Source organism: Equus przewalskii, chromosome 22 (genome assembly GCF_037783145.1).
Source record: "Equus przewalskii isolate Varuska chromosome 22, EquPr2, whole genome shotgun sequence".
NCBI lineage: Eukaryota > Metazoa > Chordata > Mammalia > Perissodactyla > Equidae > Equus > Equus przewalskii.
In genome coordinates this window covers 4068341-4095461 of record NC_091852.1, presented here as the reverse complement: position 1 = coordinate 4095461, position 27121 = coordinate 4068341, and the positions used below count along the sequence as shown (strand labels likewise).

The window sequence follows — 27121 nt, the reverse complement described above, 5'->3', positions numbered from 1 at the left end:
CCTCTTTTCTCGATACCCTTTCCCTAGCTTGATTTGCTCTAGGTTTGTGTCTTTTAATACCAACTATATCGTGATGAAGCCCAAATTTATATCTCTAGTCCTGATTCCTCCCCTGACTTCTAGATTCAAGCAAATGCCTTCCTGAAAATCTTTACTTGGATGATTGAAGAATTTGCAAACTCAATATAACCAAAATTGCACTTCATTTCAGCCCTTAGACCTGCTCTTCCCAAAGTCTGCCCTATCTCAGTAAATGATATGATCATTTACCAGTTGCTCAGACTGAAAACCTAAAGATGATCTTTGCTTGTACAATTTACCTCATGCCCCATGCTCATTTCATCAGCATATCATGTTGGCTTTACCTTTTAAATATATCCTGATTTAAACAACTTCTTTTCACTTCCAGTTGCAACCTCAGTCAGCCCCTGCTTGGACTGTTGAATAGTGTCCACTATCTGGCCTCCTTGGTTTCACTTTGAGTTTTGTCCTCTTTAAGTCCACAAAGTTTCAAGAGTGATCTTTTAATGGAAACATCTATTTACGTAACTCCTCTGCTTCAGTCCTCCGATGACTTAGATTAAGTTCTTTTTACTGAGGCTTGTATTTATTACACAGACTTGTGATATTCTCCCAGATAAATGCTTTTCCTTAGACTCCTCTTGGCAGACTAACAGTTCACAGATAGCCCTTCAGGTGTTTTTCTGTTTTGTTTTCTCTTCACAATGTTGGACTACTTAATTTCTTTTTTAATTTGAGTTCATAGTAGTTTACATCATTGTGAAATTTCATTTGTACATTATTTCTTGTCTGTCACCACATAGGTGCTCCCCTCCACTCCCTGTGCCCACCCCTCTACCCTCTTCCCCTGGTAACCACTGAACTATTTCTTTGTCCATGTGCTTTTTTGTATTCCACGTATGAGTGAAATCATCTGGTGTTTGTCTTACTCAGCTAAGCGTAATTCCCTCCAGGTCTTTCCATGTTGTTGCAGATGGGATGAATTTGTCTTTTTTTCTGGCTGAGTAGTAGTCTGTTGTGTCTATATACCACATCTTCTTTATCTAATCACCAGTCGATGGGCACTTGGATAGTGTCCATGTCTTGGCTATTGTGAATAGTGCTGTGATGAACATAGGGGTACATGTGTTGCTTTGGATTGTTGATTTCAAGTTGTTTTGGGTAGATACCCAGTAGTGGGAGAGCTGGGTCATATGGTATTTCTGTTTTTAGTTTTTTGAGCAATCTCCATACTGTTTTCCATAGTTGCTGCACTAGTTTGCATTCCCCCCAGCAGTGTCTGAGGGTCTCCTTCTCTCCACACCCTTTCCAACATTTGTTATTTTTAGTCTTATTGATGATAGCAATTTTAAGAGGTGTAAGGTGGTATCTTAGTGTAGTTTTGATTTACATTTCCCTGATGATTAGTGATGCTGAACATCTTTTCATGTGTTTATTGACCATCTGTATATCTTCTTTGGAAAAATGTCTGTTCATATACTCTGCCCATTTTTTGATGGGCTGTTTCTTTTTTTCTTGTTCAGTTGTGTGAGTTCCTTATATGTTATGAAGCCTAACCCCTTATCAGATAGATGATTTTCTCGGGATTGCTTTAGCTATTCAGGGTCTTTGGTTGCCCCATATGAATTTTTGGATTCTTTGTTCTATTTCCATGAAGAATGTCCTTGGGATTCTGATTGGGTTTGCATTGAATCTGTAGATTGCTTTGGGTAGTATGGACATTTTGACTGTGTTCATTCTTCCAATCCATGTGCATGGAATCTCTTTTCATCTCTTTGTGTCGTCATCTATTTCTTTCAGTAACGTCTTAAGTTTTCATTGTAGAAGTCCTTCACCTCCTTGGTTAAATTTATTCCTAAGTGCTTTATTCTTTTTGTTGTGATTGTAAATGGAATTGTATTCTTGAGTTCTCTTTCTGTAAATTCGTTATTAGAGTACAGAAATGCAACTGATTTTTGTCAGTTGAATTTGTACCCCGCAACGTTACTGTAGTTGTTAATTATTTCTAATAGTTTCCCGATGTATTCTGTAGGGTTTTCTCTGTATAGGATCATGTCATCTGCAAAGAGTGAGTGTTTCGCTTCTTCACTCCCTATTTGGATTCCTTTTATTCCTTTCTGTTGCCTAACTGCTCTGGCCAAAACCTCCAGTACTGTGTTGAGTAAGAGTGGTGATAGTGGGCATCCTTGTCTTGTGCCTGTTCTCAGAGGGATGGTGTTCAGTTTTTCCCCATTGAGTATGATGTTGGCTGTGGGTTTGTCATATATGGCCTTTCTTATGTTGAGGTAGTTTCCTCCTGTCTCCATTTTGTTAAGCATTTTTATCGTAAATGGCTGTTAAATCTTGTCAAATGCTTTCTGTGTGTCTATAGAGATGATCATGTTTTTATTCCTGAATTTACTGATATGGTGTATCACATTGATTGATTTGCAGATATTGAACCCTCCCTGTGTCCCTGCAATAAATCGCACTTGATCATGATCTGTGATCTTTTTGATGTATTGCTGTATTCGGGTTGGCAATATTTTGTTGAGAATTTTTGCATCTATGTTCATCGGTGATATTGGCCTGTAGTTTTCATTTTTTGTGTTGTCCTTGTCATGCTTTGGTATCAGAGTGATGTTGGGCCTGTAGAATGTGTTAGGAAGTGTTCCATCTTCCCTAATTTTGTGGAATAGCTTGAGAAGGACAGGTATTAAATCCTCTCTGAAAGTTTGGTAGAATTCCCCAGGGAAGCCATTCTTTATCTAATCACCAGTCCTGGGCTTTTATTCTTTGGGATACTTTTGATTACTGTTTCAATCTCTTTACTTTATCTAATCACTGGTCCTGGGCTTTTATTCTTTGGGATACTTTTGATTACTGTTTCAATCTCTTTGCTTGTGGTTGGTCTATTCAGATTCTCTATTTCTTCTTGATTCAGCCGTGGGAGGTTGTAAGAGTCTAAGAATTTATCCATTTCTTCTAGATGGTCCATTTTGTTGGCATGTAGCTGTTCCTAGTATTCTCTTATATTCCTTTGTATTTCTGTGGTATCCATTGTTATTTCCCCTCTTTCATTTCTAATTTTATTTATCTGAACTTTCTCTCTTTTTTACTGTGTAAGACTGACGAGGGGTTGTCAATTTTATTTATTTTCTCAAAGAACCAGCTCTTTGTTTCATTGAGCCTTTCTTCTGCCTTTTTTGTTTCAATAGGATTAATTTTTGCTCTGATTTTTATTATTTCTCTCTTTCTGCTGACTTTGGGATTTATTTGTTCTTGTTTTTCTAATTCAGTTAGGTGTAGTTTGAGATTGCTTATTTGGGTTTTTCCTTGTTTGTTAAGGTGAGCCTGTATTGCGATGAATTTCCTTCTTAGGACCGCTTTTGCTGCATCCCATATGGGTTGGTATGGTATGTTTTCATTTTCGTTTGTCTCCAGATATTTTTTGATTTCTCCTTTAATTTCATTGATCCATTGGTTATTCAATAGTGTGTCTTTTAGTCTCCACATCTTTGTCCCTTTCTCAGCTTTTTTCTTGTAATTAATTTCTAGCTTTATAGCATTGTGAGCAGAAAAGATGCTTGTTATTATTTCAATCTTCTTAAATTTATGGAGCCTTGCCTTGTTTCCCAACATATGGTCTATTCTTGAGAATGTTCCATGTGCACTTGAGAAGAATGTGTATTTGGCTGTTTTTGGATGGAGTGTTCTGTATATGTCTATTAAGTCCAACTGGCCTAGCTTTTCATTTAATTCCACTGTTTCCTTGTTGATTTTCTGTCTGGATGATCTGTCCATTGATTTGCATGCAGTGTTGAGGTTGCCTACTAATATTGTGTTATTGTTAATATCTCCTCTTAGGTTTGTTAATATTTGCTTTATGTACTTTGGTGCTCCTGTGTTGGGTGCACAGATATTTACAAGTGTTATGTCTTCTTGGTGGAGTATATCTTGGATCATTATATACTGCCCCTCTTTATGTCTCTTTACCTGTCTTTATCTTGAAGTCTACTTTGTCTGATATAAGTATTGCGACACCTGCCTTCTTTTGTTTACCATTAGCTTTGAGTATCGTGTTCCATCCCTTCACTCTGAGCCTGTGCTTGTCATTGGAGCTGAGATGTGTTTCTTGGATGCAGCATATTGTTGGGTCTTGCTCATTAATCCATCTCGCCACTGTGTCTTTTGATTGGAGAATTCAATCCATTTACGTTTAGGGTGATTATCGATGTATGAGGGCTTAATGCTGCCATTTGATCACTCGTTTTCTGGTTCTCCTGCATTTCCTTTGTTTATCATCCTGTGTATTTCAGTCTACCAATTGAGGTTATGTAGTTTTTTATGTTGTGTTTCTTTGTATTCTTCTTATTTTTTATTTGTGTCTCTGTTCTGCTTTTTTGTTTAATGGTTACCCAGAGGTTTGTAATCAAGATCTTGTGGACAAGATAGTCCCTTTTGTGATGGCCTCTAATTTCCTTAGAGTAAACCAATTCAGTCCCTTACCTCTTCCCCTCCTAAGTTGTCTTTCCCACATCTTATTCCATCTTGTGTTGTGAATTTTGGTTAAAACGAGAAGATTATCTTTGTTCTTGGTGTTTTCTGTCTTTTTGCGTTTAATGCTATACTTGAGTATTTGCTGTTCTGCTCTGAGTCTGTCTACCTATGTAACTCCTTACTCCATGCTTTGTAACCGCCCGCCTCCCCCTTATTTTCCCTAGGTATGAGGGCCTTCTTGAGGATTTCTTGTAGGGGGGCTCTTGTGGCTACGAATTCCCTTAGCTTATGTTTGTCTGGGAAAGTTTTTATTTCTCCATCACATCTAAAGGATATTTTTGCTAGATAGAGTATTCTTGAATGAAAGTTTTTGTCCTTCAATTTTTTGTATATGTCATTGGAGTCTCTCCTAGCCTGTAAGGTTTCTGCAGAGAAATCTGCTGAAAGCCTGATGGGGTTACTTTGTAGGTTATTTTCTTCTGCCTTCCTGCCCTTAGTATTCTTTCTTTGTCATTCATTTTTGCCAGTTTCAGTACTATATGCCTTGCAATAGATCTTTTTACATTGGCCTATTTAGGAGATCTGGCAGCCTCTTCCATGTGCATTTCCTTCCCTAGGTTTGGGAAGTTCTCTTCTATTGTTTCTTTGAACACACTTTCTGCTCCATTCTCCTTCTCTTCTTCTTCTTGAATACCTATAATTCTTATGTTGCATTTCCTAATTGAGTCGGATATTTCTTGGAGACTTTCTTCATTTCTTTTTAGTCCTAGTTCTCTCTCCTCCTCTATCTGGAGCATTTCAACATGTCTGTCTTTGATTATGCTGATAGGCTCCTCTATGGTGTCTGCTCCAGCATTTAGGGAATCCATATTTTGTTTTATTTCTTCCATTGTGTCTTTCATCTCCAATATTTCTGATTGATTCTTCTTTATATTTTCAATCTATTTTGTGAAGTAGCTCCTGAACTTGTTGAATTGTTTCTAGGCGGTCTCTTTTACCTGGTTGAGTTTTTTGATGATAGCTGTTTTGAATTCTTTGTCATTTAGATTACATATTTCTACGTCCTTAGGACTGATTTCTGGGTACTTGTCATTTTCTCTCTGGTGTGGAGATCCTATATAGTGTTTGATATTGCTGTAAGGGGTGGCTCGATTCTTATGCATCCTGGTATTATTTGGTTGCAGTTACCACCTATCGCCACTGGGTGGGGGTCAAGAGCCACATATTCTCAGCCCTCTGCTTTCATCCAAAATCCCAGGGACTGGAGCTGTGCTGAGTGGGTGGCGGGAGGGACGTTTCCTCCGTCTGCTCTTCTGGAGTGTTGGCTTGATAAGGTCACCCCCTGTGTAAGCTTTCGCCCTGGTAGAAGGCTTCCCTCTAGGCTGCAAGGGCCCTTGGGAGTCCTTGAAGTTCCTGCGAACAGACGTCCCCTCCTTCATTCCTTCCCTCTAGGAGGCCCCCTTGGTCCTGCTCACAGTCTTTAGGAGAGGGAGGGAAGGTTTCTCTTACCCTGTTCCACCTCCTCTGAGGGGGGCTCCAGCCTCTCTGCCCTCCATTGTATGGCTGAGGGGATCTCTCTGACATTTTTTGTGTTGTGTTTGGAGTATGGATGTTTTTTTCATTATATATTGGAGGGGAGAGATTTCTGAGAGACCTCACTCTGCCAAGATGCTGACTCCTTAAGTCACTCCTGGACTACTTAATTTTTAAAAAAATTGATATCCTTTAAAAATCAGAAGATTTTAGATTAAATTAGGCTGTTCTGAAAAATTAGGAGACATTACCACACTAGCCCTGCATTCATTCACGGCTGCAATGGGATAAGTAGTGCTGACTTCTGTTAGATGACACATATGTTCTCCAATTTGCCAGTGCTCCCCACAGTATCTTGCAGCCTGCTCCTGCCCTAAAGTAAGTCATCATTCATTGAACAAACATTTTTTGAGCAATATTCTGTTCAAAATAGTGCCAAGCATTATTTTACGTCCTGGAGATAAAGCAGTGCATAAAACAAAGCCTTGATCTCATTCATTATATGTTCCTTGGGACAAATACATCTATAATGTAAGGTGGTGGTAAGCAGGGGAAGGGGATAGAAAGTGGTGGGGTGCTATTTTAGAGAGGAGTGCACAGGGAAAACCTCTATATGAGGAATTGACACCAGAACAGAGGCTGGAATGTAATAGGGATGGAGCTTTGTAAACTCTATTGTAGACAGTCATTTTGGGGAGGGGGTCAGCATGTACAAAGGTCCTGAGAAGAGAGTGTGTTTGATGTGTTTGAAGGACAAGGAAGGCCTGGGTGACTGCCAGTGCAGTGAATGGAGAAGAATGGTAGGTAGGAAATGAGGTTGGAGAAGGAGACCAGGGCCACGTGATGCAGGGCATTTCAGGCCATGGTGGGATCTGGGGTTTTGCTGTGAGGAAGGAAACTATTGAAAGGTTTTGAGTAGGAAGTGATGTGAAATGACTTATTTTAAAACAATCCCTTTGGCTTCTGGTGGTGAATAAATTATAGTAGGGACAAGTGTGGATGGAGTGGGGACTTGTCTGGAGGTGGTTATAGAAGTGAGAGATGGTGGTGACTTGAAATAGAGACATCTGTGAAAGGAGTGAGATGGGGTTAGATTAGAAAAGGACGATAGAGCCTATGGGGTTTTCTGATGGATTTGGTGATGGGATGTGGGAGAATGAGAGGACTTGAAGTGCAGGTTTTCAGCCTGAGTAACTGGATGGATTGAGGTGCCTTTTAGCAATGTGGTAAACACTAGGAAAGTTCCTTTCTAGCCATGTAAAATTTTAGTATCTTACTTGGTATCTGGGTAGAGGTAAAGTATAAACTTCACCTAGAGGATAAGCTTACAGCTCTGTAACACAATCTGAGATTTTTAACAGACCCAATCTTGTGAGTCATGTGATACCACCAAGTTCTTTGAGACCAGGAACACTGTTTGTTTTTCTCTCTGTTTGTAAGGTATAGTATGCTCACTGAAACTTCCATTAAGAATCCAGAAGTTTTTTTATAGTTCCAGTCACTGCTATAAATTCCTATTATCCCATTATATTAGGCTTCTGTATACATGTCTTGTAAGAATTATAATATGGTAGAAATACTCCTTTAATAGAGTTTCTGACTTCTTAATCAGATCAGCCAGATGATATTAAATTCATAGTCTTCAAAGTGAGTCCAGCAAACCACTTAATTTGTTAATGTCTCAGCAGTGTTTTAAATGATTTTCAGGGTAGGAATCCATGTATCAGTTAGTCTTTTCTTTACAATGAGCTGAAGGAGGAATGTGATTTTGCTATCACTTTGAGTAATTCTACTTGAGAAAGCTTGACCTTTGTAGCCTAATAGTGTGTAAACAGGGATTTAATAAATTTTAAAGTAAGAGTCTTATCAAATAGTAATTATTAGTGTATATTTACTGTTCACCTGTTACTGTAAGAATACTTTGTAAGTGGGAATTATTACTTTGTGATCTTATCATAAGCATTAGCCTTATTTTGCAAATGAACATATTAAATGCAAGTATATTTAAATTGCCTAAGAACAAGCAATTGAAGTTAAGGAAAGAGACAGCATTAGACTATGGTATTTTAAAGGATATACCTGTAAGGAAAGCTTGGATGTATGATAGCAATATTTAGACAAACAGGTTGACATTCCGTTACTGTTTTCTTATTAGCAAATAGTGATTTTGCAAGAGAAATATAATGAAAAGTTCTGCTACTATTCAAGGACCTAATTATTCCTTTTTTCTATAGGAAGATTTTCAATCAATGACTTATGGATTTAAAATGGCTAACAGTGTGACAGATCTTCGAGTTACAGGTAAAACTATTTATAAAGATAATTCACAAGTTTAACGTTTGGATTTGTTTCCTTTTTAAACTCATTGTCTCTCTTTCTAGGCATGCTAAAAGATGTGGAGGATGACATGCAAAGAAGAGTAAAGGTATATATTTTTTTCTCTTTTCTTTGGTATTGGATTTTTACTTTCTTCTAAATGTGAGGTTAACTTTAGCTAATTACAAATCGCTAGTGTAGGTAGGACCACCAACTTCCTTTATATATGCTGTGCCTTTTTTGTAATGAATTTTGAAGACTGCTGGAGGAGTTTCTGATGAATTAATGTCACTTTCAAGTATTGAAAATTTAACCCTTTTAATTTTTCACTTTTTTGCCAATGTTGTACAATTTTAACATGCTATTTTAAGAACAGCGTAATATTCTAGTTTTAAGTTCCTCAAGGGTAAGGACTATGTACATCGACTTTGTATCTTTAATAAAGCTAGTATAGTGTCTGCAACACAGTAGGAGAGCTTGGTAGATGCTATCATCCCAAATCTGGGGAGAGCCTTCTATGAGTGACATCCTTCAGCTAAATGATCCCAATGATTTGGTTCTTACATTTTACATTATTGTCTTATTTGATATTTACAATTATTCAGTGAATTAGGCAATTAAATGCACACAATGCCACACTTTTACATGTGGAAAATACAGCTCAAAGGAATTAAGTAATCTGTCGGAGTCTTAGTTAAGGGTAGCCACTAGTAAATCGCAGCTCCCAGGCTGGAGCCCAGATCTTCCTGTGGTAGTGCCCTAGATTTGTCAAAATAGTCAACTGTGTATTACTCTTGTATCAACAAGACATTTTTTGCATTTTAGTGTAGAATAGATCAGTATTTATCATGTGACTGTATGTTGTGATTTTGTAAAGGTTACTATTTTTTTCTAACAGTTAGTTTTGAAAGCATCAGGAATTTCAATTAATAGATCATTTTAAAAGAAAGAAGGTGGCCGGCCCCATGGCGTAATGGTTAAGTCTAGTGCACTCTGCTTTGGTGGCCTGGGTTTGGATCCTGGGCACAGACCTGTGCACCGCTCATCAAGCCATGGTATGGTGGCAACCCACATACAAAATAGAGGAAGATTGGCACTGATGTTAGCTCAGGGCAAATCTTCCTCAAGCAAAAAAGAGGAAGATTGGCAACAGGTGTTAGCTCAGAGCAAGTCTTCCTCACCAAAAAAAAAGACAGAAAGAAAGAAAAGAAAAGTACTGTGTGCCATGTGCTTTTACTTACATTATTTCATTGTTTTGCCTTTGCTGTTTTTAGTACCTTATTCTTTTGTGTGATCTTTATAATTTATATCAAAGTGAACTTTCTGTGTATAATATTAATAGGAGGAAAGTAAATACTAAATATGAGTTATTTTCCTGCTGAATAGTTTTCTTAAAAATAGTATCTTACATACACTCAATAAATTGATTTAGTGCTTTACCTTGTATATTTATCATTTAATGCCTCTACAGATTCGTATTTGTTTTAATTCCCTTTTTTTAAAATTTTAGAGTACTCGAAGTCGACAAGGAGAAGAAAGAGATCCAGAAGTTGAACTAGAAGTAATTGAACTTATTTTCTGGTAGATAATATCAGAGAAGTCTACCTCTTAATGTTGTAGTTTTATGAACTGCGTTATAATTTATGGAAGCCCTTTTTAAGGTATTTCTTTAAAAATTGGACATTGCAAGGGATTTTATTTCCCTTGTATTTATTTTGATAGAATGATAATACAGCTCTTTCAAATAAATGATTTCAAAGCTCTTCAGTATTCCTGAGGTAGGAAGAAAAAATGACTTTTTATAGATGATGCATCAAAGCTTGGCAAAACTCAAGAACTTGCACAGTATCAGAAGTTGCCAAACCTTTGTTGAGATCCTGAATTTTCTGACTCTGCTTAAAGCACCTTTTTATCAATTCTTTTTAAAATATTATTAATTAAATCAGTTTTTGAGATAATAGTGTAACTTTTGACTTAGGGAAAAGTCAGTCTTGTTGATGTAGAAACTTTATACTTCTGTTTTGGTAGAATAAGCTTTATTTTCTGCAGCTCATTTTCAGACATTTAAAAGACTATAAGTGAAGGTGTTTGTAATGTAGTAAGTGGTTAACATTGAGATTTAGGACTTAAAATACTATATTTTAAAATGAAATTCCTTTGACAAACTTTGCATCTTTTAACTTCTAGTCCTTTCTTATTTTTTAGCACCAACAATGTTTAGCAGTATTCAGCAGAGTGAAATTTACCCGAGTGTTACTGACAGTGCTTATAGCCTTTACTAAGAAAGAGGTAAGGGTATTTACTGTAATCTGTTTTAGTGTTTTTGTTTTGGATGGAATGCTTTATTGAAGTGGTTCTGAGCCTTTTCCGTTGAAATGCCCTGATCTCATATATACAGCACTTAGTGTGTGGTGTATTTACATCAGAGTATCCCTGATGGTTTCCTCAGAAAGTCACATACATTTTACATTGTGCTCCATAACATGCTCATGTCTGTTTGGAGATAAAAATAGTATTTTATATTACTTATTAGTGGATAAAATAATGGAAGCTGAAGTTGCTTGTAGGGTGTCATATTTTGTGAATTGAAAAGGAGAAAGTAAAAATGAGAATTTTAGCTAGATGGTTCTTTCGTTCAGTTAAATAATTGTTGAATTTGTGTAGAACCAAAAACAAGCACTAGATGGTGAATATTTTTTCTTTAGTTTGAATAAATTACAGACTAATTTGTAAATAGTTAGTAAGTGATCAGTAGAGATCCAGCCTTTATAATACTGATCTAATTTCTGTAATTCTACTTTTTTCCATTTTTTAGAAAAAGTTTCACCTTGATGAATGACATAGTAGAAATGTTGAAATTTCCCATTTTCCAGTTGACTGCATGTCTGGTTTTTTTTAACGTAAGATTAACAGAATAAACCAGAATGTTTCCTATTGTTTTTTTAATGACTCCTAAAAGATATAAATATGGGTAAGAAAGTAATTTCTGTCCTGACAGGATCTGGGCATCCTGTATTAAGTGAATAGTTTATGAAAACCAATGTCATTACAAGGATTTAATTTCATTATTGTTTATAGGATTTTCCTATTTAATGTATATCTTTCAGTGAAAGAATATGTAAGAATGTTTTTGGTGATTTATTTGCTAGACCAGTGCTGTTGCAGAAGCTCAAAAATTGATGGTTCAAGCAGCAGATCTTCTTTCTGCCATTCATAATTCTTTGCATCATGGCATCCAGGCCCAGAATGATACTACAAAAGGAGGTAATTGTCTGTTTTGCTCCTGCTCTTTTTTTGTTGTTTCCTATCCAGAGTATACGGTTTTCGGTTTATTCTAAAATTTCATTTAAGTTAGTCTATCTGGACCTTGGAATGTTTTGCTTCCTAGACTTATAGAGTGTTTTTATTCCCTTCTTTTTAAATTTATTCTAGACGAAGTACAATACTATAGAACTTAGCCATCTCTTGTATTTTATCGTTTGGGCTCTGAACATTTACTGTGTTTGGTGATCATGCTGTGATGTCAGCAGTACATCCTTTTTTAATCACCTCTCCCCTTTACTCCTTTGAGAGATCATCACCTCCATTACACGATTTTCCCCCGACTCCACCAGGCCTAGGATTCCTTCTGTGGCCTCATGGCGCTCCTATATGCCTCAGTTATAACATTTGTTCAGTATAGCATATTGTAGTTATTTACATATTTGTCTTTCCATGAGATTTTGAGTACGTTTAGGCCAGAGATTGTCTTCTTTGTATGTCTCTGTAGTGCATGTACGTTGTTGGCACTCAGTAGATTTTATTTATGAAATATGCCTTAAATAAAAAGAGCAGTGTACCTTTTTTCTAAAAGTTGCATCTGAGTTAACATTTTACATAATGTGTAGCAATTTTCGTTATCTTTAAAGCTAATTAAAATGAGATGATATTTATATTCTTTAAATTAGTTTTTCCCAATTGTTGGTCCTCTGACCAGGAGGCCGGTTTTTACTGATTCACATTCCTTTTCTTTTTCACCCCTCCCCTCCTCTTAGGGACAACAGTTGTGGTATTTCCCTTCCCACAAATTTTTTTCTTACTCAGACATTAGTTAGTGGAACAATCCAAAAGGTAGTCAATAGTATCGTAGTCTTTATGTTACTGAATTTATTAATTCATTAACATTTTCTCATTTTCCTCAGGAGAGGGAATGTATACATATAGGAGGTGACTGACTAAGTCTCATTCCTTAACCATGGGACATTAAAAAAGAAGGTTGTTAATGCATAGCAAGCTATCTAGTACATGTTTACAGAGAAGTATAACATATCTACAACTCGTCAATACTTTGAAATCCAGTGCAAGGATACTTTTATGAAACCGCTGTATAATATATTACTGCAGAGTAGTTGGTTTGTTGGGTTATGTATCAATGAGGTATTAATGATGCAAAACAAGAGTCTTCCAGCTGACTAGATTCCGATGCTCCTTTTTGCCATATCCTAACTACTGTGGGCTGTTCTGGTCTGTATCTCTGAGGATAAGAATTGCCATGGAGTCGTGAGTTGCCTCTCTGGTTTGTGGCTTCCTTATATTTCAGACGAATCAGTGCTAAAAAAAATTGCCTGTGTATATTTCCCACTATTTCTCTGCTTTTATAGTCTGCTCATGAGTAAGCTTCAGGAAGATGGTTTGCATAAAATTGGCTGGAGTAAACTTTTTAAAAAATAGAATCTTCTGACTAAGCAAATGGAGTTAAATTTAGGGAGTACTTTGTGCTTAGTTTTCTGTTTAATTCCTTTAAGCTGGCATAATTTAACTTTGTAATTATCCCTTAAGCATACAGCTTAACAGTTCCATAACAAGCAAATGCCTTCCCAATAATGTCTAGTTAAGAAGAATGATGATAAAGCAATAATGTAGATTAGTTTTGGTCTCAGATTACTCATTTTGCCTTATTAATATTATTGCAACTCCACCTAGTGACAGAATGGCTGTGTAAAGCTCAGAATCACTAAGCATTCATTTTGTCTTCTCATTGGAAAGATATATAATCAGTAGGACTTGAAAACAGTGGTGTAAAGGGAGGAATTAGGAAGAATCAGATTTGATCCAAGGATTGCTTGCTGATGGGTTTACTTAATGGGTGTGATGTCTTGAAGATGCAAAAGGCAGAGTAGTTTGGGGAGAGGAGGTGGTTAAGGCTTGGCTTAGATCTAATTAACGGGATCTTTTGATGTGGTGACATGGAGCAGTTCACTAGTAAAGTGAGTATTTTGCTCTTGAAAATGGATGGAAAAGCAGGTTTTGGAATCATTTTCATATAAGTGCTAATTGAAATAGAAGGAATGGATGTTATTACTCAGGGCTTGCTGGGTTCAGGACCTTGGGTTAGATGTTTGTTGAAGAAACAAGGGAAGAAGAGGATCTAATGAAGCAAATATCACTCTTTGTCTTTGCTTATGCTGTCTTCCTGCTCTGGAATTCTACGCTTCTTTTAATATGTCTGGAATTATAACCCATCCTTCAAAATGATGTTCAAGTCATCTCTTCCAGTGAGACTTTCCTGGTTCTGCTTGTCAAAGTTTCTCTCTCACTAATGTTCTTTCCTAGTTACTGTGGGTTGGGTTTTACACTTTAGGATTCAAGCATCTTTAACAGTTGCTAATGGAAATGAAAAATTTACTTAAACTAATGTTGCCTGAAATTGGTAGATATTTTTGAAGTCTATTTTCAAATCTGACATTCAATTTCAAGGGGACTTGTCATCCTTTTAAAATAAATTAAAAGAGGTCTGATTCAAATTGGTAGATTGAACACATGCGTTTACCTTCTGAAACCCCAGTGAAACAGTGAAGAAGTTTTTTGTTTGAACAGGCATGATCAATAAAGAGGGAAAAGACAAGGAAAGGAGATAACAATAACAGAATTTTAGAAGCAGGGAAACAGAAATACATTGACCTTCTGTCCCCAGATAACTGAATTCTATGCCACTGATAGAGAAAGTCGAGAGACAACTCACTTTGTCCTGTGGATCCCCTGAAGGCCTCCATCTTTAGTATACCAGATACCTCTGAAAATGAAGAAGAGAATTATGCTGATAACATGAAAACTGGTTGAAACTCTATTTAGAAGCAGTGGTTTTCTCCTGGATGACATTCTTGAACCCCAGAAAAGTAAAAGTTTATTCTCTGGAATAGGGGAACAGAATGGTGTGCATTATGGGGAAGTTAAGTGAAAATTTAAGTACTTATTATTGTGACCCAGTTCCTTCCCCTCATCCTCCCCTAACTCTTCGCCTCCCCCCACCCCCCAACTTTTAAAACAGTACAGCCTGGTTCTTGTACTCTGCTGAAAAGTTTGGAAGATTCTTCTTAGGGAGATTGGACAAGCCCAAGAGGTAGAGAAAAACAGCAGCAAAATTTAAATATATTGATATCAGCAGCTCCCCTGATAAAATAGCTTGGTTTAGAAAAGCCTAAGCTGTATTCACAGAGCTCTTAATGGCATTTTTTCTTCTCCAGTTTCAAATCTGAGTATATAGTCAAGGGTGCAAATCTATCCTGAAAAAAAAGAGCGAAACAGGCAAGCAAACCAAAACCTTAAAAAATGAGAAAAAAAGTGCATATGTAAAACAGAAATAAGATTTATACAAAAGGAAAAAAAGGATACAATCTTTGAGATTCAAAACATAAGAACAGAAATGATAAATAAGAAAATGTAGAACACAAAGTTGAGGAAATCTTAGAGAAAGTAGGGTAAAAAATGAAAAGATGGAAAATAAAGAGAAAAAAAGATACGAATATTGTAGGATCAGTCCAGAAGTTCTACTATCTAATAATGATAAACAATAAATAAGATAAATGAAGGATAAACTAATAAAAGTTGTTCCAGAAACAAAGATCAGAAAATAGAAGCAAAAAAAAAATCATTTAAGAAAATTTCCTGGAATCAAATGATACACATACTAAGATTGAAAGGGCCAATAAAGAGCTGTTGAGCACAACTAGGGTGAAAATAGACTTCTATCAAGGTATATCATCCTGAAATTTCAGAATAGTGGGGAAAAATAGAAGATCCTAAGAGATTTGAAAAAGACAAAGACAAGTTACATACACAGAATGTCATTAGACTTTTCAGTGCCAGCAGTGGAAGCTAGAAATCATTGGACCAAAGAACAGAGTTGAAGAAGTCAAACTCCCTAATTTCAAAACTTACTACAAAGCTACAGTAATTGAGACAGTGTGGGATGAGCATAAAGATATAGACATAGATCAGTGGAATAGAGTTAAGAATCCAAAAATGAACCTTCACATTTATGGTCAGTTGGTATTTGACAAGAGTGCTAAGACAATTCAGTGAGGAAAGAAAAGTGTTTTCAACAGGTGACGCTGAGACAACTGGATAGCCACATGTGAAAGAATAAAGTTGAACTACCCCTCCCGACCACCTCACATCATATACAGAAATCAACTCAAAATGGATCAATGGCCTAAATGTAAAAACTAAAAATGTAAAACTCTGAAAACATAGGCATACATTTTACGACTCAATAAAAAGAAAAATAAATTAAAAAATGGACGGGATCTGAATAGACATTTCCGTAAATAAGATATACAAATGACCAATAAGCACGTGAAAAGATGTTTTATCATCATTAACCATCAGGGAAATGCAAATCAAAATAAAAAGATACCATTTCCTGCCTATCAGATGGCTATAATCAAAAGACAGATAATAACAAGTGTTGGTGAGGATGTGGAGAAACTGGACTTTTATACACTCCTGGTGGGAATTTAAAATGATGCAACTGCTTTTGAAAATAATCTTGTAGTCTCTCAAAAGGTTAAACATGGAGTTTTATAACCCAGCAGTTCCAATCCTAGGTACATACCCAAAGGAAATGGAAACGTATGTCCACACAAAAAAGTTGTATGCTAATGCTCATAGCGACATTATTCATAATAGCTAAAAGGTAGAAACAACCCAAATGTCCATCAGCAGATGAATGGGTAAATAAAATGTATATCCATGCAAAGCAATAGTATTTGACAATTAAAAGAAGTGAAGTACGGATACTTGCTACTTGTGGACCAGTAGATGGACTTTGAAAACCTTAGGCTAAGTAGAAGAAGCCAGTCATAAAAGACCATATATTATATGATTTTTATTTATATAAAATGTCCAGAATAGATAAATCCATAGAAACAGAAAGTAGATTAGTGGTTGCCTAGTGCTAAAGGAGGGTAGGGAGGAGGAGAGTGCCTGCAAATGGATATGCAGTTTCTTCTTAGTGATAAAAACGTTGTATATTTGTGGTGGTGGTTTTACAACTCTATGACTATGTTAAGAAACTATTAAATTGTACACTTTAAATAGATGACATGATATGTTAATTATATTTCAATAGAGTTGTGATTAAAAGAAAATCAGTGGAGCAATGTTTTTAGAATTTGGGGGGAAAATGGTTTCTAATCTGGAATCCTCTTCCAAAACTGTAATTTAATTGAGAGGAAAGATAATTTCAAGTATTTAAAAATCTCCCAAATGTTTTTCAAGATCCAACTGGAATATGTGCTTTATTAAAATGAGAGAGTTAATCAAGAAAAAGAAAAGTGTGGAGGGGCTGGCCCTGTGGCCAAGTGGTTAAGCTCGCACGCTCTGCTTCGGTGGCCTAGGGTTTTGCCAGTTTGGATCCTGGGTGTGGACCTAGCACTGCTCATAAAGCCATGCTGATGCGATGTCCCACATGCCACAACTAGAAGGACCCACAACTGAAATATACAACTGTGTACTGGGGGCTTTGGGGAGAAGGAGGAAAGAAAAGAGAGTAACATCAATTGACATTTAAAAAAAAAGCAAAGCATGGAGTTTAGGGAATATGAGACTCCAGCATAAGAGGATAATGAAGGAAATCCCCAGACTGATGGTACAGCAAGATCACCAGATACTAGCTGAATACTGTACATGGAGGACAAGTCCAGACTGGAGACAGTCACAAAGCTCTAGGGGACATGATTCAAAGTAGATGCAAGACCTGTTGTCACCAATAATATTGATACAAGAGCTGTTCTGTTTATTCTGGTAAGAGGAGATTTAGAGAATTGGCAGAGGTTTTGGGGTTTAATTCAGTGTTAAGTACATAGAAAAAAGCAAACAAAAAGTGAGACAATAATTAACTTCAGAATATGTATGAAAGTAAAAGTTGTTTCCATGTTTGCAAAATTATTCATGACCCAGGTGTGAATATCTTTTACTTAATCATAATGGTGCAAATGCTGAGTGTTGATCATAACCAAAATTATGATCTAACTATATTGGAGGTGAGGGGACAGAAGTATATGTATGCATATAATCTATATGCACTTGTAAGTACTACTTCATATTTTAGCAGTTTACACGTATTTCTGACTTCCTCTTTTTGAAGATGGAGGATTAAGTCAGAGATAATGTGTGAAACTATTAATATAAAGTGGCATGATAAGCTTGTTATTTGGCGATATGGAGGTTAAATACCAAAAAAATATCTAAGGAGAAATGGAAGAGATTGCCTCTGGGAAGAGAGAAGTAATGGAACTGGGGGTAGAGGGTGGACAGAAGATTATTAGTTTTAATAAAAACCTTGTTCAGCTGTTTTATTCTTGAGCAGCATACATTTATGACTGAGTAAAAGAAAATAAAAATCAGTGTGAATTAAAAATAGATTAAAATATGATTTAGAATATGATGCTGTTATCATCTGGTAATATGATACCTTTAACCTCCTGAAGGCTGAACTTGGTGCTGAAGCATAAACTATGCTGCCTCAGCCCCGCTGGCTTCATTTGCCAGCTTGGCAGTGTATAAGAGAGATGGAAGCTGACTTCATTTTAAGATCATAACCCATTAGAGAGGCCTAGGCCATGATGTGCTAGTGCCAGGAACTTCAGATGTTTACTCTTTTAATTGAAACATTTTTCTTCTTAAAAAACAAAAGTACACACACACACATCCCTAAGTTTGTCTGTGTGTGTGTGTGTGTGTGTGTGTGTGTGTAATCTAGAGGACTTTAGGGTTTTAGGTGGTGCAGTAAAGATATCTCTGCTGTTCCTCCTGTCTACAACCAACTGAAAATTATAAGGATTATGAGAAACAGAATCCTCCCAACTTCTTAAAAAATAGGAAACCCTGTAACCCAAATGAAAATAGAGGGGCTGTCAAACACATTAACAGTAGGGCCCAGATGAGGGGGAACATTGAGAATGAATTCTAAGATTTTCTTGGTGTTAGCGTAAGTAGATCAGCAAAGCACAGTGTTCTCCAAAGTAGATGGTGTAACCTGAAGGACAAAACCAGGGATTCTTTTAGAGTAATAACTAAGAGTGGGATATGCAAGCTGGCTGTGAGAACCTACCTAATCAATATGCTAGAGATGCAGAGGAGGTGGGGCTTTTCCAGAAACCATATAAATATGCTACTCCTTTGTTACTTTTTGTTACTCTTTGTTACTCCTGTAAGACAGAGGAGATGCTCTGGATGTTAGCAGTCTAGCAACTGGTAATCTTTGTCAGTAAAGGAGATAGAAAGGTAACTTGTCTTACATGCTCATACAACACCGACAGGCCCATCATATGGGGCTTAACTGCAAGTCAGTCAGGCTTCCTGTTAGTAGAGGACTGTTCTAACACTTCGCCCGAATAATTGGCTCAGGAAGCACTCATTCAATGATGTAATAATCAAAAAAGAACTGTACGGTATTTATACACAAATAGTCCAGCAAGTTAATGAGCAAAAAACAAGAAAAACAAAAGGCAGATGAAAAACACAAATCAGAAACATATTTCTGCAGGATTTCAAAGAATTTATTGAAAAATAAAGTCTTGGGGCCAGCCTGGTGGCCCAGCGGTTAAATTTGCTCGCTCCGCTTTGGCATCTTGCGTTTTGCCGGTTTGGATCCTGGGTGCACACCTACGCACTGCTCATCATGCCATACTGTGGCAGGCGTCCTGCATATGAAGTAGAGGAAAATGGGTACAGATGTTAGCTCAGGGCCAATCTTCCTCAGCAAAAAGAGGATTGGCAGCAGCTGTTAGCTCAGGGCTAATCTTCCTCAAAAAAAATGAATAAAGTCTCTATAAAACAAGAGTACAAAGCAGAGATATTAGACTAATGGGAGAAATAATGAATAACAGAAAGAGAGTACACATGAGCAGGCAGAGTTAGGAAAGAAGAAGAGGAAAGTACTGAAAGTGAAGACTCATTGAAAATAGTAAAATGTATGCTAAGCATTGCAAGCAGAATGAGAGTGAAAAAAATAATTTGAAGCATTAGAAAATAACATCCAAACAAGACTCACTGTACTCATAATTGATGTCCCTTAAAAGGAGAACCACATAATGGAATAGGAGAAAAAGTTAAATATTCCTAGAAAGAAGCAAATACAATTAAATCTACAGATTTAATTGGAAGGCTGTAATGTGTCCTAGGGAAAATTGATAAAGAATTATTAATATTTAGAAGCATCCTAGTAAATTACTTTAGATAGGAACCAACAATGTTATGTGCAGGTTGGCTTCAGAGTTCTTCACATCAACATTCAAGACAGAAAGTACTGGAATAGTGTCTAAAAGTCCTCAGTTAAAGAAGTATGACCCAGGGGCTGGCCCCGTAGCTGAGTGGTTAAGTTTGCATGCTCTGCTTTGGCAGCCTGGGGTTTCACCGGTTCAGATCCCAGGTGCAGACATGGCACCACTCATCAAGCCATGCTGAGGTGGTGTCCCACAGCACAATTAGAAGAACCTACAATTAGAATATACAACTATGTGCGGTGGGGGCGGGGGGGGGGTCACTTTTGGGGGGAGGAGAAGAAGAAGGAGATAAAAAAAGGGAAGATTGGCAACAGATGTTAGTTCGGGTGCCAATCTTTAGGGAAAAAAAAAAAGAAATATGACCCAAGAATTTTATAGCCATCTCAACTATTTTTAAGTGATACTCAGACAAGTATTTTTAAATTTGCGAGGACACAGGAAATATTTTTCCTGGAGGGAAAAGATTGGAATCAAGGATGAAATTTAGCTTACTGAGACAGAAATGGAAAAGCTATGACAGAAAGGATAGGCAGTGAGCATTAAATTCATTTTATTATAGAACTACGGTTAAAACGGCTGTGGAAGTTGATTTTATTAAATATAATGTGACTTGTGTCACAAACCTTGACAATATAAAGTAGTCATGTAACAAAAGTCAGGAGGAAAAGAAGACTGATTTCTTTTATGTTGCCAGGGTCCAAAGATACTGGTTAGAGTCAATAAATCTATCATAGGTATATTTCAGCATATAAAGGTAACTGACGATGGAGATAACAGTTCAGATTTGGTGGGTAAAGAGATGGAGGGAGGTCTTTAACATTATCATTGTTTCTTCATGGGTAAGGAAATTAACTCTAGTGAAGCTAAAATCAAAAGCATTACAAAGGGACATATATATTTCGTATTAAGTGGGAACAAAACTAAGATATGGTACTTACTCTTCATACTTTCTATTCTTGGAAAAACTCAGTCCTAAAGCCGTGAAGTGGGCCTGAGCAAGATGGGCATTTTTACTGGAGCAGGTTGTTGGAGCCTGACCCAGGATTAGGACCATGTCCATGCAGGGCATAGGAGTGGCCTGACACAACATGTTGCAACCTTATGGGTAGGAAGGACATCATGGTTCCAGTGCAGTCCTCAGGACCTTTATCAAAGCCTGTGTGGCATGAGGATGCCTCTGCATATAATGGTAGTGGAGTGAGGGGGCATCTGTGAAGAGGTGGGCCTGGAACAAGATTTTGGGGCTAAGTAGCTTGAGGAGGGCATCATCATGAATGGGCAGCCTGGCTGGATTCATTACTTCCCAAGTGAGGTGAGAAGGGTATCTGCACAGCAGGGCAACTGAGGTTGGAGTGCCTGAGCCTAAGAAGGATGACCGTGTGGAAGCAACTTGGCACTCTGTGTCAAGAGCCTAAGTAGGGTGTGGAGAGTATGTCTATAGAAGGGCTGCTAGTGCAGAATTTTAGAGCCCAAAAGGCATTTGGGAGCCTAGGCAGGGTGAAGAGGGCATACTCATGTGAGTGTGGCCTGCCATGGGGTGCTAGAACCTGAGGCAGATTCATAGAGGCAGCTGTGTGCCTTTGGGCTGTGGGCTATGGAGACTATGCAAGGTAAGGAGGGGGCTTCTGTGTATTAGGGTGGTCTGGTGCAGGATTTCAGAGCCTAAGCATGTTGAAGAAGTTGACCCTGTGGAAAGTGCTGAGGTGCAGGTGTCAGATAACAAGTGGAGTGAAGAGGGCATCTCTACAGGAAGAAAGCCCAGCACAGAATGTCAGAGCCTAAGCAGCAAGAGGAGGAAGTCTGAATGGAAAGGTGGCCCTGTGTGGGGAGTTGCAGCCTAAACAGGTTGAGGAAGGGCATCTGTACAGAAAGGTGACCTGGCATAGGGTTTCAGAGCTTAGCCAGGGTGAGAAGGCATCTCTGTGGAAGAGTGGCCTGACATGGGGTGTTAGGAGCTCAGACAGAGTCCAGGGTTGTCGTGCCTTGCATGTCAGAACCTGAGTAAGGTGAGAGCACATACCGTATAGGGGAGGTGAGTGTCAGTGCTAGGAGATTGTAATGGGCAAAATCATAGCCCCAAATATATCAAGGTCCTGATTCTCAAAACCTATAAATGTTACTTTATTTGGAGAGAAGGTCTTTGCAGATATGATTAAGTAAGGATCTTTCAATGAGGAGATAATCTTGCATTATCTGGTTGGATTCTAAATATCATCCTCAGTGTCCTTAAAAGAGAGGCAGAGAGAGATTAGATATACATGCAGAAAAGGAGAAAGTCATGTGAAGACAGAGGTCGAGATTGGCATGATGTAGCTATAAGCCAAGAAATTCCAGCAGCACAAGAAGCTGAAAGAGGCAAGGAGCAGATTTCCCTTAGAGCCTTTGAATGGAGTGCTGCCCTGCTAACACCTTGATTTCAGCCCTTTGAAACTGATGTTGAACTTCTGGCCTCCAGAATTGTGAGAGAATAAATGTTTTCAAACACCCAATTCATGGGAATTTGGTACAGCAGCTATAGAAAGTAATACAAAGATTGATTACATATAGGAGAATTGATCATATATATAAATGTAATAAGAATTATGGTATGCCACATTTCTTAGAGTTGGGGAGCTGAGTTAAACTAATTTCTAGCAAAGGAGAAAACTAAATTGAACTCCTAGTTTTAGATTGAAATTATAGGTATAAATTCATAGTTTCTAATATAGATTGATAGAGATATAAATGTAGATGTAAATATGTATGTCCATATACGTACATATATATATTTTCTAGCTCTGTCATCTAGAGAACCTAGGAACAGTGATATCCCAGTAGCAGTGAGCACACCTAACATCCACATCTTGCTTCCTAAAGGCCATTGTCCACTAAAAGTAACTGAGGGTAGGAGTTGACCGAGTTGCTGACATAGGAGGCTCCTGAGCTCTCTTTCTCCCATGGACATGCTGAATATGGAACTACATACAGAGCACTCCCTCTAAAAGAAATCCAGAAACTAGCTGATGATCAACTCCTGTCTGTCGGACAAATGAGAAAATACCCACGTGAAAATGGAGAGGAAAGGCTGAGACACACTCTTGCCATAAACCCCAGTCCTGACACAGCACCATACAACCAAGAGAGAACCCCTGACTCCCAGCTTCTACCTGGGGAGCGAAGTGTTTGTTCCCTACGTCTAGCTCCTCCACTTTTAAGACCCCTTCTGGAGGGATGGGCTCCCAGAACACCTAGCTCTGAAAGCCAATAGGGCTTGTGTCCAAGAGACCCACAAGACTGAGCAAACAAAGAAGGAATTCTTAATTGGCACGCAAGTGCTTGCCATGGCTGTTCTCACAGGGTTTAGTGCAAAGGAAGCAGGCAAAATCGCCCATCTCTATCTCTCACTCTATCCCTAAAAGAAGTTCATATGTATGCTTTAAAACCTACTGCCTGAAGGCTCAGCACAGAGGGAGCAGGCAAAATTGCCTTTCTCCCAGTTGTTCCCTGAAATAAGTTTATTTGCATACTTTAAAAACTGCTTCCTGACTGCCAGACCTCCAGTTTAACAGGGACCTAGGGGCTCGCTGACGTCTTCAGAGACTGGGGAAGCCAGCAGGACACCTCTCCCATCTTCTCTCTCCAGCACACTCCCAATACTAAAACCCACTTTCCTGTATCTTCTGGGAAAGAATTTGTATACACATCTGGCACCTGAACTTTTTTTTTTAATTAATGTTATGATAGATTACAACCTTGTGAGATTTCAGTTGTACGTTATTGTTAGTCATGTTGTGGGTACACCACTTCCCCCTTTGTGCCCTCCCCCCACCCCCCCTTTTCCCTGGTAACCACCGATCAGATCTCCTTGTCAATATATTAACTTCCACCTATGAGTGGAGTCATATAGAGTTCGTCTTTCTCTGACTGGCTTATTTCGCTTAACATAATACCCTCGAGGTCCATCCACGTTGCTGCGAATGGCTGTCACCTGAACTTTTGTGGCTGCTGCTTGAGGGATGAGCCCCTGAATCACTTAGCTCTCATAGCCAGTGAGTCATGCATTCACAAGTACCACAGAGCTGTATCAAAGAAACAGTTGTTAATGGGTGTGGGAGCACCCTTCCCCCATGGCTCAATACCCAGGCCCAGCAGAGAGGGGTTAGGCAAAACACCCATCTCACAGTTTCTCCCTGGAACGGGCTTAACCACATACTTCCTCAAACTGCTTCCTGAGGCTCCACCTTCTAATCAGCCTGCATCTAGGAGCTGGGTGCAGTCCTCCTCTTGGGACACTCATGGGTCTTGGCATAACCTCAACCACTAGAAGCTGCTAAGAACAGAGAAGCTGGCTTGGGTAATCACAAAACTTTGAGAGACAACTAGGAGCTTGGGCTGGGCTGATTGATGAGGTTCATCTGCTACACCAGACCATTCTGTCAAGACTGGGAGACATGGCTGTTTTATCTACAGTGCAGAAACCAACACAGCCAAGGAAAATGAAGAAATGGAGAAATACATTCCAAACGAAATAACAGGATAAATATCCAGACACAGATCTTAGTGAAATGGAGATAAATGATTTACCTGATTGAGAGTTCAAAATAATGGTCATAAAAATATTCACTGGGGTCAGGAAGCAATGTATGAACCAAGTAAAATTTCAATAAGGAGGTAGAACATATAAAAAAGTACCAAACAGAATTTACAGAGCTGAAGAATACATACAGTAACTGTACTGAAAAATTCAATAGAGGGGTTCAACAGCAAACTAGATCAAGTGGAAGAAAAGATCAGCAAACTCGAAGACAGGACAGTGGAATTAAGCCAGTCAGAGGGTCAAAAAGAAAAAAAGTGAAAAAGAATGAAGATAGCATGTGCGATTTATGGGACACCATCAAGCACATATGCATTATGCATTATAGGGGTCCCAAAATAAGTGAGAGATACAGGGACAGAACGCATATGCAAAGAAACAATGGCTGAAAATTTCCTTATTCTGGTGAAAGAATCGGACCTCCAGATCCAGGAAGACCAGAGAGTTGCAAAGGTGAACCCACAGAGACCCACACCAAGACACATTACAATTAAATTGGAAAAAGTTAAAGACGAGGAGAGGATCTTAAAAGCAGTAAAAGAAAAATAACTTGTTACGTGTAAAAGAATCCCCCTGAGACTATCAGCAGGTTTTTTCAGCAGAAACCTTACAGGCCAGGAGGGAGAGGGATCATACATTTGAAGTGCTGCCAGGAAAAGAAATGCCAGCCAGGAATACTCTACCAGGCAAAGTTCTCCTTCAGAATTGAAGGAGAGAAAGAGTTTCCACACAAAAAAGCTGGAGGAATTTGTCACCACCAGACTGACCTCAGGAGAAATGTTAAAGGGAGTTCTTCAAACTGCAACCAAAAGATGCTAATTAGTAACAGGAAAACATACAAAAGTATAAATCTCACTGGTAAAGGTAAATATGTGGTTAATTCACAGTACTCTGATGTTCAATGGTGGTGGGTAAATCACTTATAACTCTAGTATGAAGGTTGAAAAAATATTAAAAATAACTATAACTACAATAATTTGTTAATGGATTTACAATGAGAAAAGATGCAAATTGTGACATCAAAAACATAAATGTAGATGAGGGGGAGCTTTGGTATGCATTTGAAGTTAAGTGATTATCAGCTCAAAATAGACTGTTATAAGATGTCTTATGCAAATTTCATCTTAACCACAAAGCAAAAGCCTATTAGTAGGTAATACAAAAGATAAAAAGAAAGGCATCAAAGCATAGCACTACAGAAAATCATCAAATAACAAAGGAAAAGAGCAAGAGAAGGAATAAAGGAACAAAGGAGTTAACAAAACAAGCAGAAAACATTTAGTAGCATAGCAGTGGTAATCCATACCTATCAATAATTAGTCTTTTCAAAAAAACTAGCTTTTAGTTTTGTTCTTTTCTGTTGTTTTTCTGGTCTCTATTTCATTTATTTCCACTCTGGTTTTTATTATTTCCATTCTGCTAATTTAGGCTTGATTTGTTTTTCTTCTTCTAGTTCCTTGAGGTGTAAAGTTAGGTTGTTTGAGATCTTTCTAATTTCATAATTTATGCATGTATCACTATAAACTTCCTTCTCAGAACTGCTTTTGCAGCATCCCATAGGTTTTGGCATGGTGTGTTTCCATTTTCATTTGTTTCAAGATTTTTTTGCTTTTTTTCTTTGAACCACTGGTTGTTCAGAGGTGTGTTATGTGTTACTTAGTTTTCACATATTTGTAGATTTTCCAGCTTTCCTCTTGTTGATTTCTAGTTTCATACCCTTGTGGTCAGAAAAGATAGTTGGTATGATTTCAGTCTTCTTAAATTTGCTATGATTTGTTTTGCTCCTATCATATATCTGTCTGCTTGAGAAGAATATGTATTCTGCTGCTGTTGGATGGAATACTTTGTGTATGTCTATTAGGTCCACCTAGTCTAACAAATAGTTTAATTCAAATGTTTTCTTACTGATTTTCTGTCTGGATGATCTATTGTGGAAAGTTGGATATTGAAGTCTTCTGCTGTTATCATATTACTGTCTTCAGATCTGTTAATAACTGCTATATATATTTAGATGCTCCTATGTTGGGTGCATAGTATTTACAATTGTTATATCCTCTTGAGGAATTGACCCCTTTATCATATATAATGACTTTTTTATACGTCTTTGGCTGAAAGTCTATTTTGTCTGATATAAGTGTAGCTACCCATGCTTTCTTTTGGTTCCATTTACATGCTTTTCCCAGCATTATTCACAATAGTCAAGGTATGAAACAACCTAAGTGTCCATCAACAGATGAATGAAGTAAATGGTCTTTATGTATATACGATGGAATATTATTCAGCCTTTAAAAAAGAAGGAAGTCCTGTAATTTGTGACAGCGTGTATGAACCTGGAGGGCATTATGCTGAGTGAAATAAGCTAAACAGAGAAAGAGAAATACTGCATAGTATCACTTATATATGGCATTTTAAAAAAAGTTGAACTCATAAAAACAGAGTCGAAAAGTGGTTGCTGGGGACTATGGGAAATAGGGAGAGGTTGGCAAAAGGGTGCAGACTTTCAGTAGTAAGATGAATGAGATCTGAGGATCCGATATATAACATGGTAGCTATAGTTGATAACACTGAATTGTATAACTGAAATTTACTGTTAGAATGGAACTTAAATGTTCTCACCAACAGGGGGAAATAAAAGGTAAATATATAAGGTGAT

The 27121-nt window shown here is 37.7% G+C and overlaps 1 protein-coding gene across 4 annotated transcripts in view; it reads left to right on the top strand.

The window, feature by feature from the left end:
• The window catches only part of NAA35 (N-alpha-acetyltransferase 35, NatC auxiliary subunit), a 96687-nt gene that overhangs the window by 32046 nt on the left and 37520 nt on the right, over positions 1–27121 (top strand). For all 4 annotated transcript variants that reach the window (XM_070590380.1, XM_070590378.1, XM_070590381.1 and 1 more), the window contains exons 7-11: positions 8268–8334; positions 8415–8458; positions 9860–9910; positions 10555–10638; positions 11499–11613. In XM_070590380.1, coding sequence (XP_070446481.1) covers positions 8268–8334; positions 8415–8458; positions 9860–9910; positions 10555–10638; positions 11499–11613 — 361 coding nt within the window. The remainder of the gene's footprint in view (positions 1–8267; positions 8335–8414; positions 8459–9859; positions 9911–10554; positions 10639–11498; positions 11614–27121) is intronic.